At 34.7% G+C, this 18,458-nt stretch overlaps 1 protein-coding gene and 1 non-coding gene across 2 annotated transcripts; both read left to right on the top strand.

Moving 5' to 3' along the window:
• Positions 1-1,293: 1,293 nt before the first annotated feature.
• Positions 1,294-5,916, top strand: LOC127097515 (protein unc-13 homolog). The gene is made up of 5 exons (XM_051036014.1): positions 1,294-2,102; positions 2,714-3,595; positions 3,717-4,172; positions 4,268-4,454; positions 4,602-5,916. Exons 1-5 carry the CDS (start codon positions 1,557-1,559, stop codon positions 5,579-5,581), a joined length of 3,051 nt encoding a protein of 1,016 aa, XP_050891971.1. The 5' UTR covers positions 1,294-1,556; the 3' UTR covers positions 5,582-5,916.
• A 934-nt stretch (positions 5,917-6,850) lies between these two features.
• Positions 6,851-6,951, top strand: LOC127098712 (U6 spliceosomal RNA). The gene has a single exon (XR_007793414.1). It is a non-coding gene; the product is annotated as a U6 spliceosomal RNA (small nuclear RNA).
• Positions 6,952-18,458: the final 11,507 nt, after the last annotated feature.

The raw sequence follows: 18,458 nt of genomic DNA, 5'->3' as shown, positions 1-18,458 counted from the left end.
GATATCTGAACAATAACATGACAACTTACATATAGAGGAACATAAAATAAACAAACACACAAAGTTGCTAACCAAATTTGGTGTGCAACTATACCTACATCTGGGGGCTACCAAATCAGGGAGGAAATTCACTAAATAATATTAGTTTCTAGACCTTCTGCAAACTATCTCCAATTTACAGAAAACAACCTAATCACTACTCGTGCCTAACTTCTACCTAAGACACTCCTAGGTGTGAGACCCTTCTCACCTCCCTATCAATCACAACAGTGATATTTAAACACTTACAAGAAATTCAGAAGACACACTTCAAGGATACACAATCACTCAATGCTTAAAAGCTTATGAGTGTTTGACAATGCTTAGAACCAATCAACACAGTCCTACGCATATATCAAGATGATATTTGAGAGGCGCACAAATTACACAAACACTCAAACTTTAATGCGGTCAACTATCTTCTCTTCTTCGTAAGTAATTAGGTTTTGAGACATTAGATTTATAACCATAGAATGCATTGGATTTGAGCTATGTATTCCACGAACACCAACTGCATAACATTAGGTTATCAATCAAAAGTTTCCTAAAATGTCTTAACATTTAGGAAACATAATCTGTTAACCACAATTCGAATCTCTGATTCCTCAATCACGAACGTCACAAGGGAATGCTTAATATTCCTAAAATATTCTGTAGACAGTTAACCCTACAAACGTTACCAAGATGAAAACATTTTTCAGACAAGATGTCACAACCACATGTTAGAACATCTTGTTCGACATGTTGCAGCTAAGTTAGTTTTATCAAAATTACTACCAATCAAAACAACCAGGAATTAACAACCTACAACACATGCGCCAGACCTATAGGTGTGTTGGTGATGCATGTGCAAGTGAAATAGACACCTACATATTTTTTGAATGCATACGCTTTTGAATGCATACACTAGTGGGTGTGACATCTCATCTGTTGCGAATATTTATTTGTTTGAAAAATAAATATATTTTAGTATATTATGGAGACATTAAAAGATAATTATCTAAGTTCTGTATATTAGTTTCTAAAAATATTTTAAATATTTTATTAAACAAAAAATAACAGAACAAAATGGTTGGATTATGGAAGAACCATAAATTTCCTTATATAATACTAACAATAATTAATTTGGAGACCTTTTTCTTGCAAATTTGAAAATATTTGATAAAAAAATGAACATGAAAAGTGCAAAGTAAAAAACAAGGAAATATTTATATTGTTTCCTAGAAAAAAGCGAAAAAAAACATGCAAGAAATCGATAGCTTTTCTGTTTTAGCAAGGAGGATACAGTACATTACATGTCCACCACACCATCTCTCGTATTCTTCGCTAACAACAACAACGTTGGCAAACCTATGAAACTGCTGTCAACGTTAACTGTATATCATGCAACTCTCTCCTCCTTTTTAAAACCAAACACCATGCATTTCTCCCTCTCTCACTCTCTTGCCCCAGATATTCTTTGATTTCAAAATCAAAAATCGCCACCACCAGCACCGGTTATCCTGACCCTCCGGCGAATGGGTCAGCATAGCCGCCGCGAGTCCTATCCTTCCGTCTCATCCTCGCGTCTCGACTTCCTCCAACGCCGTCTCGATACGGTCATCGAGGAGGACCTCGAATGGCCGTTCGGGAAGTTGGAGGGGTTGAACGCTGACGATGTAAGGGAAACAGCGTACGAGATTTTTTTCACGTCATGCCGATCAACGCCGGGCTTCGGTGGACGTCACGCGCTGACGTTTCATTCGAATCACGAGAATAATGGAGGAAACGGGGATGGTGGAAAATTGAACCAGGTGGTGACGAAACCAACGAGTAGGGTGAAGAGAGCGCTTGGTTTGAGGCTTATTAAGAGATCGCCGTCCAAAAGAATGAATAGCGGAGGTGTATCTTCATTGCCTTCGTCTCCGGTCGGTGGAGCTGTTAGTCCTCTTTCAAACACGGTGCCTCCTTTTAGGCCGCGACGACCAATGACCGCCGCGGAGATAATGAGACAGCAGATGAGGGTGACGGAACATGATGATAATAAGTTGCGCAAGACCCTTATGAGAACCGTTGTTGGTCAAGTATGTTTTTTTTTCTTTCTATTTTCTATTTTCTATTTTCTATGCTTCATGTTCATTCATGTCATACAATTTTAGATCTTATTTTTGGGAACAAGACAATGAAGACGTGCAAATAATTAACCAAAATTACAAAAACATCATTAAATGTGTCTCATGTAAAGGTTTTAAAAATCGTTGGCTAAAGGTTTTTCTAATTTCAGTTGATACATGTATCACAACACTAATTGCAGTTGTTCCAGTGTCAATTATTCATAATTTATTCTTCAAAATGAAAATGATAAACAATGGTATCGATATCGGGAACTGTAGCTATCGTTTTGTCGCAGCCATTTTCGCTGTCGCAAACCGTTTTTTAAATGTTCTTGAATGTATTTCAATTTGTTAATAGAGAAAATAGGTTAGGTGGTGCACCGTCGGTGTAAAAGTGCCAAAACCAATAACCGACAAGTATCATGTCAAATCACAAAAATATTTAAAATTACTTCCATGACATGGCAGACTGGTTTCTTATTAGACGATAGTGTTAAATTTACATTGTCTGTCGGGTGTATATTCATTAAACTCTTGTTAATATGGATCTAATTGCAAGTTCAATGCATGAAAAATTTCAGGTGGGAAAGAGAGCCGAAACTATAATTCTACCATTGGAACTGCTTCGACACCTAAAGCCATCAGAATTCAGTGATTCAAATGAGTATCATATGTGGCAAAAGAGACAGCTCAAAATCCTTGAAGCAGGACTCCTCTTAAACCCATCACTCCCTTTAGAAAACAACAACACATTTGCTTCACGTCTTCGAGACATCATAAACAGCGGCGAGTCCAAACCAATAGACATTGGCAAAAACTCAGACACAATGAGAACTCTTTGTAATTCTGTTGTTTCTTTGTCATGGAGAAGTAACAACGGTACTCCCACCGATGTTTGTCATTGGGCGGATGGATTCCCTTTCAATATTCACCTCTATACTGCTCTTCTTCACTCGATTTTCGATATCCGGGATGAAACATTAGTCCTTGATGAAGTTGATGAGCTTCTTGAACTCATAAAGAAAACATGGTCAACATTAGGAATCACATTGCCTATTCATAACATATGCTTCACTTGGGTTCTGTTTCAGCAGTATATAGCTACCGGACAGATTGAACCTGATCTTCTTTCTGCATCGTATGTTATGTTGAATGAGGTTGCAAATGATGCTAAGAGGGAGAAGGAGTCTTTGTATGTTAAGATTCTTTCCTCGGTGTTGAATTCGATGCAGGGTTGGGCTGAGAAGAGGTTGCTTAATTATCATGAATATTTCCAAAGAGGGAACATTTCTCAAATCGAACACCTTGTTCCTGTCGCATTGTTGGTCTCGAAGATTTCAGGAGAAGATCTTACAATCACAGACGGAGAAAAGGGCGAGAGAAGAGACATTACCATTGTGGATTCATCCGGCGACCGTGTTGATAACTATATCCGTTCATCCATGAAAAATGCATTTGAAAAGGTAAGGTTTGCATATAAGTTAAAGAGTTTAATTTTGATGTACCGTACTATCGTCAGCGTAAAATGTTTTCCAGTGTCAGAAAATCACAAACATTCATAATGTTTTTCTTTTATTCATGAAGGTATTGGAGGCAGTGAATGCAAAATATAGTGAATATGAAAGAAAGAAAGAATTGAGTGAACTTCTGCTACAACTAGCTCTCGAGACGGAAGTTTTGGTGATGAAAGAAAGACAACATTTCAGTCCAATACTAAGGAAATGGCATCCAACATCAGGTGCAGTTGCAGCAATGATGTTGCACACATGCTATGGCCAAGTTCTAAGGCAGTATGTAGGTGAAGTGACCTCATTGACATCTGAATCAGTTCAAGTATTGCAAAGGGCTGGCAAGCTAGAAAAGCTAATTGTCCAAATAGTTGTTGAAGATTCTAATGATTGCGATGACGGTGGAAAAACCGTTGTGAGACAGATGGCTCCCTTTGATGTTGATTCAGTCATGTTAAGTCTTCTTGGAAAATGGATTGATGATTCACTCAATAAAGGCAAAGAGAGTTTGCAAAGGGCAAAAGAGACTGAAGTAAGTTTTGGCTTTATGATGACACTTGTTTATGTGTTTAACTTATTGTTATATTTTACCATAAATTATATGGTTACAATTCATTTTTGTTGCAGACATGGAATCCAAAGTCTAAAACAGAACTCTATGCACAATCAGCTTCTGAGCTAATGAAATTGGCCGCAACCACCGTGGACGAATTCTTCCAAGTTCCAATAGCAATTACAGAAGATTTAGTTCAAGATCTTGTTGATGGATTAGAAAACCTCTTCATGGATTACATGAAATTTGTTGCAGCATGTGGTAAAAAACTGATTTTGGATTCACCTATAGAGGAAAAAAAACTTGTTAGACTAATAACATAACAGAAAATTGCTTCATTACTTTAATATACAAGAAAAGTGTGCTATGTTCATAGCTTTTCTTTTGACCTCGGTTTCTTTTTTTCAGGTTCAAAACAAAGTTACATTCCTTTACTTCCTCCATTGACAAGGTGCAATCGGGACTCGAAATTCATCAAGATGTGGAAGAGAGCTTCTCCATGCGGCTCTGGTTTTGAAGATAGTTATCAAATTAATGGAGCAAACGAAGGTCACAATCCTCGTCCTTCAACTAGCCGAGGAACACAGCGTCTCTATGTTCGTCTCAACACCTTGCATTATCTCCTCAGTACCATCCACTCCCTTGAAAAATCGCTTTCAACGAACCCCGGTATTGTACCTTCTAACCGCCTTCGGTTTGCAAATAACCGAAGGGCACAAACCAGCAACGCTTCGTATTTTGAAACCGTTAACATGTCTATTCTAGCATCATGCCAAAACGTCTCGGAAGTTGCCGCATACCGTCTTGTATTCCTCGACTCGAGTTCTGTTTTCTACGACAGGCTCTACGTCGGCGGCGTAACACGGGGACACATTAGGCCTGTGTTGAGAATCCTGAAACAGAATGTGATACTGATGTCAACAATTCTAACAGATAGAGCTCAACCATTGGCAATGAAGGAAGTAATGAAGTCTTCGTTCGACGCATTCCTTATGGTTTTGCTTGCTGGTGGAAGTACAAGGGTGTTTCACAGATACGATCACGACGCACTCCAAGAGGATTTCATGAACTTGAAGAGAGTTTTCAGCAACAATGTGGAAGGTTTGATAGGCGAAAACGTTGTGGATGGAGAGGCTGCAGTGGTGGAAGGAGTAATTGCATTGATGGGACAAAGTACTGAACAGTTGATAGAAGATTTCAGCATTGCGACATGTGAATCAAGTGGGATAGGTGTGATGGGAAATGGACAAAAGTTACCAATGCCTCCTACTACATGCAAGTGGAATAGAGCAGATCCTAATACAATATTGAGGGTATTGTGCTATAGAAATGATAGTTCTGCAAATCAGTTCTTGAAGAGAACATTTCAGTTAGCTAAGAGAAGCTAATAACCAAAAATGAAGGACAAGATAGAGAACTGATTTGTCAATGCAATTTTGTTGTGTGATTCTTATGATCTTGAGAGAAAGAACAAGTGGAGAAGTTATGCAACTTTAGGGTGGGAAAGGGTTGTTTGTATTTGTTCATTTTTTATAGTAATGGCAGAGGGAGAAAGCACGTGTGTATTTGAAAAGGACATAAGTTATGGAATGAAGAAAGAAAAAAGAAAAAAAAAAGAATCAAGAAAGCAAATGTTTTGTTTCATTATTTGATTTGTACAGACTGCACAGAAAAGTGGCGAATTGTATTTATTCAAGTAATATCAAAAAGGTATATCAATGACTCAAAGTGACCATAAAAGTATAAAACTGATTTATTCACATATTTGGATGATTAAAGTAGAAATGTTTGTCTTCAAATGTAATTTATTATTTTCAAAATTGTTTTTCAGCTAAATTTAACGAGTATCTAAATATAAATCAGTTTTATAAAATTTATTTATTTATAATGTTTACATGTTCTAGAAAATAAATAAGTTAGGATTGCATATATTTGAGATATTTAAGGTATCTGTGAAAGGTATCGATTACTGTGTGGACACATGATGAAGACATAAACGATTTTTTCATTACAACATGGTTACATCAAGTTTAAACCATTTTAATTTTGAATGCATTCACGGAACACATCCAACTGTTAACACTGAGATGCATGTTTTTCTTTTTGCATATGATATAACCCTGCTTGGAGAGTCGAATTATGATTTAAATGAGATGTTGGAGACGAATATTAGAAACCCATGACTTTTACTTAAGCAGAGGTATGACGAAGTATATCTAATGTAAGCAAAAGGAGAAGCGTTTTAAAGCTAGATGTGAGAGATGAAGACCATATCATCTTACAAGTCACGTAGTTTAAATATTGAGTTCGTAAAAAAAATATTGGAGAAATATAAGGGAATGTAAACCACTAAATTCAAATTGGGGTGCTGAAATGGAGGAGAGCTTCAAAGATTTTATGTGACGGGCTCAAGTTGAAGGAAAGATTATATCGAACTATGGTAACTATTTGGAAACAAGTGTGAGTTGTCTTGAGAAATAAGTGTGAGTTTTAAGTCCCACGTTACTTAGAAAAATGAAGGTTATACCCCTATCACCTTAAGGTTTAAGGAACATGTGGTGTCTCTCTCACTTGTTTGGGGTGAGAATGTTTCTCCGGGGACATCCGATAAAAATAAGGAATATGTGGTGTCTCTCTCACTTGTTTGAGGTGAGAATGTTTCTTCGGAGTCATCCGATAAAAATAGAACGATTAAGAGAAGATTAGTGTGACCCCTGCCCAAGGATGACACACACAAATTGAGAAATGATCCGTTGTTGGGAAAATAACTAAACAAATTAAATTTCTATGCACAGGGTATCATACTCACAAAAAGAAAAAGAGCAACAAATTCAAAACTAAAACTCACAAAATCATAATTCAACTTGTAATTCTTTTGTAATTTTTATAGAGAAAATTACAAACCTGTTGGGGGAGTGTCAATTACTGGCGCCGTCTCTCCAACGGAACATTTCTTATTCACCATTATGGCGTCGTTGACTTTCAATACAACTAACTCAATCCCTTTCTAAAACCAAATGCTCGTGATACCATTTGTTGGGGGGGTTTTTCACTAGGAAGCATTGAATATTATAAGACTTCTTCTTTTGGAGCAACAACTTTGTGAGAGACACACCACATATTCACACAAAATCTTAAGGTGATAGGTGAATGACTTCTCTCACTTATAAATGCTCAAGTCTCCATATTTCCAACCAATGTGAGACTATTATCCACACTACTCACACTTGAATTCTCAACAAAATCCACCAAATTATAATTTTTGAACAAAAAAATAGGAAACTCTCACAACAAACTATTTTTGAACGGAAAAATAAAAAACTTCTATAAAGACACAACAACCAAAATCCATAATACATCCAAAAGATTACATTTTATTTTTGTGAAAAACTAAAACTAACTAACTCTATTTATATTAATATTCAAATTCTATTTTCTTCCTACTACCCGATGTGGGACTTGGATGAATATATTATTTGACCCAACAAATCTTCCCTTCATCCAAAATCTCACATATCTTTGTTGAGAATGTAGCAAGTGTGAGTAGTATGAATAATAGTTTCATATTAGTTGAAAATATGGATACTTGAGCATTTATAAATGAGAGAACTCACTCACCTATCACCTTAAGGTTTTGGGTGAATATGTAGCGTGTGTCTCACAAAGGTGTTACTCTAAAAGAAGAAGTTTCACAATGTTCAATGCTTCATAGTAAAAAATTCCTTGTAGCTTAATTGTACCGAAAATCAACTATGCCACAAGGGTGGTGAGTAAGAAACGGTCCGTTGAAGAGTGTCAACGACGCCACAAAGGTGGTGAGTAAGAAACATTTCGTTTGAGTGTGGATAATAGTCTCACATTGGTTGGAAATATAGAGACTTGAGAATTTATAAATGAGAGAATCCACGTTCAATGCTCCCTAGTAAAAAAATCCCCCAACAATCTTCACTTTTTCTTTAACTTCATATTCAAAATGATCATTATAATTATAATGATAGGCACATTTGTAAAATTATTACTCTTCAATCTTTTTGTTTCCTTTCTTCCTTGATCAGAATTTTTTGTTACTCTTCCTTCCTCCTTTGAATAAATAAAAAATTATAAATGACACGAAAGCATTATAATTGTAATATCAGTTGTTGGGAAAATAAATAAAAAATTAAATTTTTATACACACGGAAGCATACCCCCCAAAAAAAAGAGCAATAAATTCAAAAATAAAACTCATAAAATCATAATTCAACTTGTAATTTTTTAAAAGGACAAAACTACAAATTCTCCCATACAATTGTAATTTTTAAGGAGAAAATTGCAAATCCGTCATATTATAATTTTTGAATGGAAAATTGTAAACCCTCTCTCAATTACAATTTTTGGACGGAAAAATTACAAGCCATCTCTCAACTGTAATTTTTGGATGGAAAAATTGTAAACCTTCTCAACAAACTATTTTGAACGGAAAAATAGAAAACCCTCTCAACAAACTATTTTTGAACGAAAAATAGAAAAACCTTTTAACAAATTATTTTTGAACGGAAAAATAGGAAACATTCTCTAAACACACAACTACCGAAATCCCCAATACACCCAAAATACTATATTTTGTTATTGTGAAAAACTAAAACTAACTATCTCTATTTATATTAATACTCAAATTCTATTTTCTTCCTACTACCCGATGTGAGAATTGAATGAATATATTATTTGATCCAAGAGTAAAACCTGCGATGTTATACATGATTGAATGTTTGACGGTTAAAATAATCATGATAATAAAGTAAGTGTAAAATAGATGAGAATGTTATGTTGAATGTGTGGTAAAATTAGACAATATAAGATTATAAATGCCAATATTAGAGAGTGATGGGGTGCCACTTATAGTAGAAAAGATGGCGGAAAATTGATTTAGGTGGTTTTGACATGTAGAAAGAAGACTTATAGATTTTGCGGTAAGGAGAATAGATCAGACGGGGATGAGTCAAACAACCGATGGTAGAGGAAGACCTAGAAAAACTATAAATGTATTACTTATATTTTGGAAACTATGTCAGTGTGTTACTTATAACACATGGTACAAAGATCGTTTAGGAGTGAAATTTGTATCATTAGAAAGTAGACAAATTTTTTTCACGAGTTAGTAACTGAAATGAGTTAAATTGGTTAGGTATGATATCATATATGTTATGTACATAAACCAAAATTGTGATTGGTTTATGATGATGGACTCCTAATATGGTGATATGGATCTCTTACACGACAACGCGGAGGTAGACCTGCAAGTTTAGCACTCAAATGTCCAAGTCAGTTATAAAGTCCAAAATAAGCAAAGTGTAAGCTTGGAAAGAGAGTCTGTATGTGTACCTTATGTCTTACGTATGCCAGTTATATATGATGAACAATTTTATTGGGCTTCGTCTCATTGGGCTTATCCCTTAGATCTTACCTGCATATGGCCATTGGCTGGCTCAAAATAGTTGCCTCCAAGGTTTGTCGGGTGTTTTATTAGCTGAAAAGCCTTTCAAGTTTTCGAATTCGAGACTGACATATCATTATTACGCCAAACATAAGTAGAAGTAGGAAAACCATAAGGAAGTTGTAGAAGTAGTGGGAAACAGGCCCATTAATTCTCACCGTTGAGACATTTCATGGATTTTCAGCCATGTGGCCTTAGGTACACAGGTTAAGGTGTTGCGCTCACCCAGGGCCGTCCCAAACAATTTTGAGGCCCTGTTCTATTTTGAAATTAGGTCTTTAATAGATGAAAACACAACAAATTAAAAAATTATATTTCATTTAAATTGTAAATAAAAATAAATATATAGAGAAAAAATGATATAGAAATATTGTGTTGAAATTTAACTCATCGAAGTTTAGTTTTTCATATTTCTCTCCTCTTACAATCATTGAACTTTAGTTTTTCACATTTCTCTATTCTTATAATCCTCAATTTATTGAAAAGCTTATATCATTTAATGAAGAAATAATTCTTTGAACAATTTCGACAATGTTAATAACGAAATCATGGGTGCGGTCATTTCTACGATCAAAACAATGTCAACATCAAAAGTGGCACAAAAACTACCAACATGACAAACTTCCTCATTTTTAAATATTCCTTCACAAGTAGTTGAAGGAAGAGCACCCTAGCTAAACCATCTTTATTACACTTAATCCACCCCATATGAGAAGGAATCCAAAACACTTCTTTGGCCACTAAAGGCTTGCTAAGATGAATCAAAATGTTAAAGTTCTTTAATATAGTAAAGTTAGCAATGGAAAAATTTGGCGTTTTATGGGTGAGATTGTCCACCAACTTGACTTGAGCAGAAATGATGGAGATGCATTGTCTCCCATGCATCTTCTTGTCTTCAAATCTAGACTCATTCTTGGTCTTCCAAGCATGATAGAAGATGTTGACAATACAAAAAATAACCAAATTCATATATATAAATACAGAGTTGATATAGTAAAATAAAAATTTAAATTGGCGGATAAGTTTGTAAAAAAGTTAGGGTAAAATAAGTTAAAAAATATTTTAAATCTATTAACTTAATTTACTATCTATTTAATAATATTTTAAATAAAATAATAATAATAAATTAACTAAAATTTTAAAACATTATTAAAAAATAAAATTAAGCAATGCAACTTAAAAAAATTATACATGTATATATATAAAGGTAAACAATACAATACTATTATATAATATTTTATCATAAAAATATTAATAACAAATTAATTAGTCATATAATAAATATTTAATTAGAATATCTGTTAAAATGTCATTATTTAAAATAAATTTGAAGAAATTGAAAGAAAATAAAATTTAAAAGATTTAGTTGTAGGATGATGGATAGGATATAGGAAATTTATTTCAATGTCTATATATTTGTAGGGTAATGCTAACTTGTGTCCTAGGGGCACAAGTTAAGAACTAAAGAAGGTAATGTTATGTTGAAAATTATGCTTTGATTTTAATAAAAATATAAAATTAATTTTTTAATTGTTTTTTCCAATACAAATTTTCTATAACTAGGTTTCTTAACTTGTACCCCTGCATTACCCATATTTGTATTATGTAATAATTGTGGGCTAATAATAATTTTAAAAAATGATTCTATGCGGTAGAAAAAAATCAACGTAAAATTTAGAAAAAGGGATTCAAACCCCCGTAATGCTGCTGCAAAATTGCTCTCGCCACCGCTTGGCAATATTAACAAACATGATAATTATTGAAAGTATATTTATATAATATTTAATTTTATATTTAATTAAGCTCATGTGTTAAATTTGAGGCCCTTAAAATTTGGAGGCCATGTGTGACGACACTTCACGCACACCCACAGGGCCGATCATGCGCTCATCTCTAGGACTTTTGACACGGTGCAAGCGTACGACAACGTCGCAATAATGAAAAGATTGTCGAACCATAAAGACCAACTGAATGACTACTGAATTCTATCTTATCGGTACATAGCTAAAACGATCAAAAATTGGTTTGTGAATGATTTTTACGATTGCAAATAGAATAATTAAAGCAAACAGCGTTTAAGACGTTGATTCATGCCTTTAATCCTCTTACAAACCCTAGTTTTTTTTACGAGAATAGATATATTTTTTTAGAAAATGGAAAAGGTAGACAACACCCACTTTCGTCGGCGTGTTGTCTTGCTCTGATAAAATACGCTATCCACTTTCGTCGACATGTTGTCTTGCTCTGATAAAATGTGCTACCCACTTTCGTCGACGCATTGTATTTGTTCAGAGTTTGTTTTCAGAGCAAACATGAATAAAGATGCTTTCTATGTTGAAATTTTGAAACACTTTTTTCGCCTCAATCCGGCAGTTCAGTGTTTCTAATTCTGATATTGCACTACACCCTTTTAGCGTATACTCGATATCCATTACATCCTTACTCTCACAACAAAGTTGAATATTTTAAGGATAAAAAATATTGAAACTAATTTTTGCTAAGTTCTCATAACAAATTATTCGGAAATCTGCATGAGGGTTATTATAAGACAATCCTCATTGACTTAAAGTCCTAATCGACTACTCTGACATAGTAATCACAATAACAACTAAAACATACATTGCATACATGATGATGATGATGATAATAATAATAATAATAATAATAATAATAATAATAAAAGCGATAAAATTAAGAACCTATAATAAAAGTAAGAAATTTGAATTAAGAAAAAGCTTCAATAGAGTCTTGAGTTTAACAACACTTGCAATGGAAATAAAACTTTCCGAAAAATAAACTTGTTGAAGAAATAAAATTTCAAAATGAAAATAAACTTGAATTCTAGGTCATAAGGTGTGTTTTTCTCTTCCTATCTACGAGTTTATATAAGCTAAGCCCTTATTACAAGTAGTAAATTTTGTGTCTCTTTGGTGCTAGGAACTTCAATACAATTAGAAACAACCGGGACCACCAAAAGGCAAGAGAAAGTGACAAGAAAAACATGAAGATTTTGTAATCGCTCCCCTGCTATGGGTCGTAGTGTCTATTACGAGCACCCATAGCAAGTCTTTGTCTTTTGTATGGGAAATGGGGGTTGGGCTACTGCGACCCGTAGAAACTTCTACGACCACCCATAGTAGCTCTCTGGATTTTGTACCCATATTCTGACGCATTTTGTTCCTTTTGATTCTTCTTTCATCTGAGCCACTCTTTTGATATTGAAAACAACAAAAACGAACTATCGAGCATAAAGAGCGACAAAAATGATGCAAAAACTACTGGTCAACTTTCGAATGCATTCAACTTCACATATATTTCCATGGTAAAATCTATCCATTAATTCTAACTTTACCTCTTATTTCTGATCTAACCCACTGTTCACTTTCTCTATATAAAGGTATCCTAGTTCTTTGGGTGAAATTTTTGCAACTTCCTCAAACTGAAACTCAGTTTCACCCTTGCGAGAGCCATTTTTCCCGCCCCTTCAGAAATCTTTGTCCGAGGTGTTTACTTTCTCTTTGGAATAGGATATTCTTCAGCTTGCATTTAACATCTGATTTGGTGGTCTCCCATCTCCAGTATGGGGATGAAACGATTATTTTGGAAGATGCTTCCTTAGATAATCTTTGGGCCATCAAAAATATTCTCTGTGGGTTTAAGCTCGCTTTGGCCCTTCTGGCTAATATTTCCAAAAGCTCCCTCATTGGAGTGAATTATAGTCCCGCCTTCTTAGATATTTATTTATTTTAAGTTCCTTCACTACACGAAGAAGTATTTCCCTTTTAAGTATCTTAGGTTGTCGGTTGAGGCTAACCCCCGCCTAGAATCTACGTAAGAGCCTCTCGTTAACCTCATATCTAGAAGCCTTAAGTCGTGGAAGCACATGTATATTTCCCTAGATGAGGGAATCGTTCTTCTTAACTTTGTTCTTAATTCCATTCATATATTCTACCTATTGTTCCTAAATATGCATGTCAATGTTTGAAAGAAGATAATGAGGATTCAAAGGAGGTTCCTTTAGGGTGGAGTGAAAGGGGAATCCAAGATCTCCTTGGTCAAATGGGAGGATATAAGTAAGCCTAAGAAGTTAGGGGACCTCAGAGTCCACGATCTTAGATTGGTTAACTTGGCTCTATTGGGTAAGTGGAAGTGGCAATTAATTTTAGGAGTTTCAGGTCTTTGGCGTGATATTCACTGTCAGGTACGGTGTCACCCATACTACCTCTATCTTGGGCGGGAGAGCCTGCAATTTTTAATCAACTTCGTCATGGTGGAAACGAGTTTCACTCCTTCGAGCCAAAGTTGAGACACCTTTGATTGGTTTTGAGAGGGCTTTTCTTTGTGAGTGGGTTCTGGTCTCCATACTTATTTTTAGGAAGACCCCTGGGTTGGTAGCACTCCTCTTAGAAATAGATTTCCTAGGCTATTTTCTATATTTGATCAGACCACTAAGTCTGTGGGGGAGGTTGGTAGATGGGAGGGTTAGAGTTGAGTGTGAAAGCTTAAGTGGAGGATAATCTTTCTCTTTGACCACGAGTTGAATCTTATTGGTGAACTTATGACCATGATGATAAAGTTTTCTCCTTCTATAGATACTAATGTGGGGAGGTGGTTTCATACTAGTGATAGCTCTTATTCTCTGGCATCCACCTATTCTTACCTTTTGCACCAAGAATACCCCTTTGATTGTCAGATCAATTCTATGAAGTTACCCCTTTATTCTATTTGGAGTAGTTAGGTCCATTCTAAAGTTATAGTTTTCTCTTGGAAGCTTCTTCAGGATCAAATTCCCACTAGAGAGAACTTGCTTAAGAGGGGGTTCTCCTCAGCTCGGGTCCCTATTCTTGCTCTTTCTGTTTGACGTCCATTGAGACGTCTTCTCATATCTTTGTGACTTGTGAGGTTGTTTATGTTGTTTTGTATATGATTTTCATATGCTTAGGGGTTATGTGTAGTTTTACATAGAGAGACTTTGACTCTTTTCCAAATGTTTATCCCTTTGAGTTTAGTGGCCAGGATTAGGGGATTTTTTTAATGATTTTCCCACCGTGGTTTGATCGATTTGGAAATCTGTGAATGGTATAGTGTTCTCTGGTTCACATGTGATAGTGAAAGACGTGGAAGACAACTATATCTTTTTGACTTGTAAATGGTATCTTGGTAGGTCTATGGGCAATTCTTGTACTTTCTCGGCTTGCCTTGAGAAACCTATCCCACTTTTGAGCCAATAGCAGTTTGAGTGGCTTCGCCCCTTGAATGTGTTTTTGTTGTGTTTTATGAGATTGTGATGGGGAAGTTGTTCTAGAGAGCTCTAGCATCTTCCTTAACTTTGGTTGCTATCGTTTGCTCTATTCTTGGATCTTTCTCCCTTTAGTTTGAGGTGGTTGTGTTTATTTGTATTTTTTTCCTGGCCTTGAGTTAGGTACCTCTTGTAATGCTTCTCTGCATTTTTTTGTTAATTTTGTTGCACTTTAGCCTTCGGTTCCTTTTAAATAATTGAAAAAAAATTATGATTGTCACATTGTTAACTTGAACCTTTTTGATCTTGACAAATATAATAATATAATTAAATACTTTTTTGGTGTGATACAATGTATTTCCTTGATATTTTCTCATTCCACGAAGTATTGGAAAGTTTTTAGAGATAATTAGACCGTTAAGCCATTGTCACGTTAAGCCATTGTCATAACTAAGTTAGAAAAGTAAGGTAAATAATATTTTTGCTATTAAAATTAGGACTTTAAATATAGGGCAAGCTTTAATTCAACTTGCAAAACAAGATAACTATCCAAAAATTAAGATTGAAGATGAACATTTAACAAGTGATTGCTTGAAAAATTAGGGTTTCAAGACGAATGAAAAGAAGAAGAAAGAAAGAAAAAGAAGAGAGAAAACTGCGTTGTGAAAAGGGAAAATTCTATTAACTGTAAATCTGTAATTCTTGTTAAACTTATTACAACAACATGCCTATTTATAGGCAACCAAAGCCAAGGCCCAAAATATACAAGATATGCTTCAACTTCCTTGAATTTAACATAACTATATGTTGTATTTGACTTTATCTAATACAACTAACTCCTACTAGACTTCCTACTTCGACTAGGTCGAACACATTTCAGTCGAATACACAATTCTATAAAACATTGAATTACAACATCTAACACACCACCGAATTCATGTTTTCAAGACTTCTCATCCCAATGTTTCTCTTTAACTCATCGAATCTGACTTTCTTCAAGGGTTTGGTGAGTATGTCAACTAGTTGCCATTTTGTCTTGCAATGCTCAAGTTGAAGTTATCCTTTGTTAACTTGATCCCTCAGAAAATGATACGACCTTTCTATATGCTTACTTTGACCATGACACATAAGATAATTGGCTAGGTCGATAGTTGACTTTTTATCAAAAAACAACTTCATTTTCTTAGGTTCCATTAACTTTAGCACTTCGAGCAATATCTCTATCCATGCTGATTGGCATGCTGCATATGATGCATCCACGTACTCCACTTTATAAGATGACAAAACCATAATTTGTTGATATCTTAAAGTCCATGAGATTGGCGCACCTTCAATCATGAATATGTAGCACACATTATTCTTTTTCTCGTCTTGATCTCCACTGAAACCTAAATCAGTGTAACATTGCACTTCGACATCTGTGTTGGTATTCTTTTTCCTCGGCCTCAACACACCAAGATCAGTCGTACCTTTGACGTATCTTATTAGGGTATTCTTTATGATTTGGCACGTTGTGGTTTGATCGATTCGAAAATCTCTAAATGGTATAGTGTTCTCTGGTTCACATCTGACAATGATGGAAGTGAAAGACAAGAGTATCTTTTTCGCTTGGAAATGGTAGTTTGATAGGTCTGTGAGCAACTCTTGTGCTTTCTCGGCTTGACTTGAGAAACATATCATACTTTTGAGCCAATAGCGGTTTGAGTGGCTTCAATCCTTGAATGTGTTTTTGTTGTGTTTTATAAGATTGTGATGGTGAAGTTGTTCTAGAGAGCTCTAACTTTTGCCTTGATTTTGGCTGCTACTGTTTGCTCGTTTCTTGGATCTTTCTCCCTTTGGTTTGAGGTGGTTGATGTTGATTTGTATTTTTTTTCATGGCGCTGAGTTAGGTACCTCTTGTATTGCTTCTCTGCCTTTTTTTGTTAATTTTGTTGTACTTTATCCTTCAGTTCCATTCAAAATAAATTTTATATATATATATATATATATATATATATATATATATATATATATATATATATATATATAATATATATATATATATATATATATATATAATATATATATATATATATATATATATATATATATATATATATATATATCTTTAAAAAAATTGAAAACACATTATGGTTGTCACATTGTTAACTTGAACCTTTTTGATCTTGGCAAATATAGTACTATAATTAATTACTTTTTGGTGTGGTACAATGTATTTCCTTGATATTTTCTCATTCCAAAAAGCATTGGAAAGTTTTAAGAGATAACTAGACCGTTAAGTCATTGTCACATTAAGCCATTGTTATAAGTAAGTTGGAAAAGTAATGTAAATAGTATTTTTGCTATTAAAATTTAGACTTTAAATATAAGACAAACTTTATTTCAACTTGCAAAACAAGATAACTATCCAAAAATTAAGATTGAAAATGAATCTTTAACAAGTGATTGTTGGAAAAATTAGGGTTTCAAGACGAATGAAAAGAAGAAGAAGAAGGAGAAAGAAAGAGAATAGAGAAAACTGTATTTTGAAAAGGGAAAATTCTAATAATTGTAAATTTGTAACTCTTGTTAAACTTATTAGAACGACATGCCTATTTATAGGCAACCAAAGCCCAAGCCCAAAACATACAAGATAAGCTTCGACTTCCTTGACTTTGATACAACAAATATATATTATATTTGACTCTATCGAATACAACTAACTCCTACTAGACTTCCTACTTCAACTAGGTCGAACACACCTCAGTCGAATACAACTTTCTATAAAACACAAAGTTACAACTTCTGACACACCACCTAATTCATGTTTTTGAGACTTCTCGTCCCAATGTTTCTATTCAACTCATTGAACCTGACTTTTTTTTGGGGGGGGGGGGGTGGTGAGTATGTCAGCTAGTCGTCATTCTGTCTTCCAATGCTCAAGTTCAAGCTTTTCTTTGTTAACTTGATCCCTCGGAAAATGATACCTCCTTTGTATGTGCTTACTTTGACCATGACACATAGGCTGGTTGGCTAGGTCGATAGTTGAATTGTTGTCGACAAACAACTTTATTTTCTTAGGTTCCATTAACTTTAGCTCTTCGAGCAACACCTCTATGCATGATGCTTGACATGTTGTATATGATGCAACCATGTACTCAGCTTCACAAGATGACAAATCCATGATTCTTTGATTTCTTAAACTCCATGAGATTTGCGTACCTCCAATCATGAATGTGTAACCTGCATTACTCTTCTTCTTGTCTTGATCTCCACTAGAATCTAAATCAGTGTGACATTACACTTCGGCATCTGTTTTGGTATTATTTTGCCTTGGCCTCAATACATAACGATTAATCATACCTTTAATGTAGCTTATTATATTTTTTTATGATTTGGCACACCATGGTTTGATCGATTTGGAAATCTCTTAATGGTATTGTGTTCTCTGGTTCTCTAGTGACAATGAAATACTTGGAAGACAAGAGTATCTTTTTGGCTTAGAAATGGTATCTTGGTAGGTCAGTGGGAAATTCTTGTGCTTTCTCGGCTTGGCTTGATAAACCTATCCTAC

This window comes from Lathyrus oleraceus, chromosome 6, assembly GCF_024323335.1.
Source record: "Lathyrus oleraceus cultivar Zhongwan6 chromosome 6, CAAS_Psat_ZW6_1.0, whole genome shotgun sequence".
Lineage (NCBI taxonomy): Eukaryota > Viridiplantae > Streptophyta > Magnoliopsida > Fabales > Fabaceae > Lathyrus > Lathyrus oleraceus.
Note: the sequence above shows the minus strand (reverse complement) of the source record. Positions and strands in the feature narration are given on the sequence as shown.

What these genes read in the sequence shown, in the direction of transcription:
- LOC127097515 (XM_051036014.1), top strand. Translation starts at nt 1,557, where the DNA reads ATGGGTCAGCATAGCCGCCGCGAGTCCTATCCTTCCGTCTCATCCTCG. An exon ending in TGAAAAATGCATTTGAAAAG is followed by an intron (nt 3,596 to 3,716) that starts GTAAGGTTTGCA and finishes TTATTCATGAAG; the next exon opens with GTATTGGAGGCAGTGAATGC. An exon ending in GAAATTTGTTGCAGCATGTG is followed by an intron (nt 4,455 to 4,601) that starts GTAAAAAACTGA and finishes TCTTTTTTTCAG; the next exon opens with GTTCAAAACAAAGTTACATT.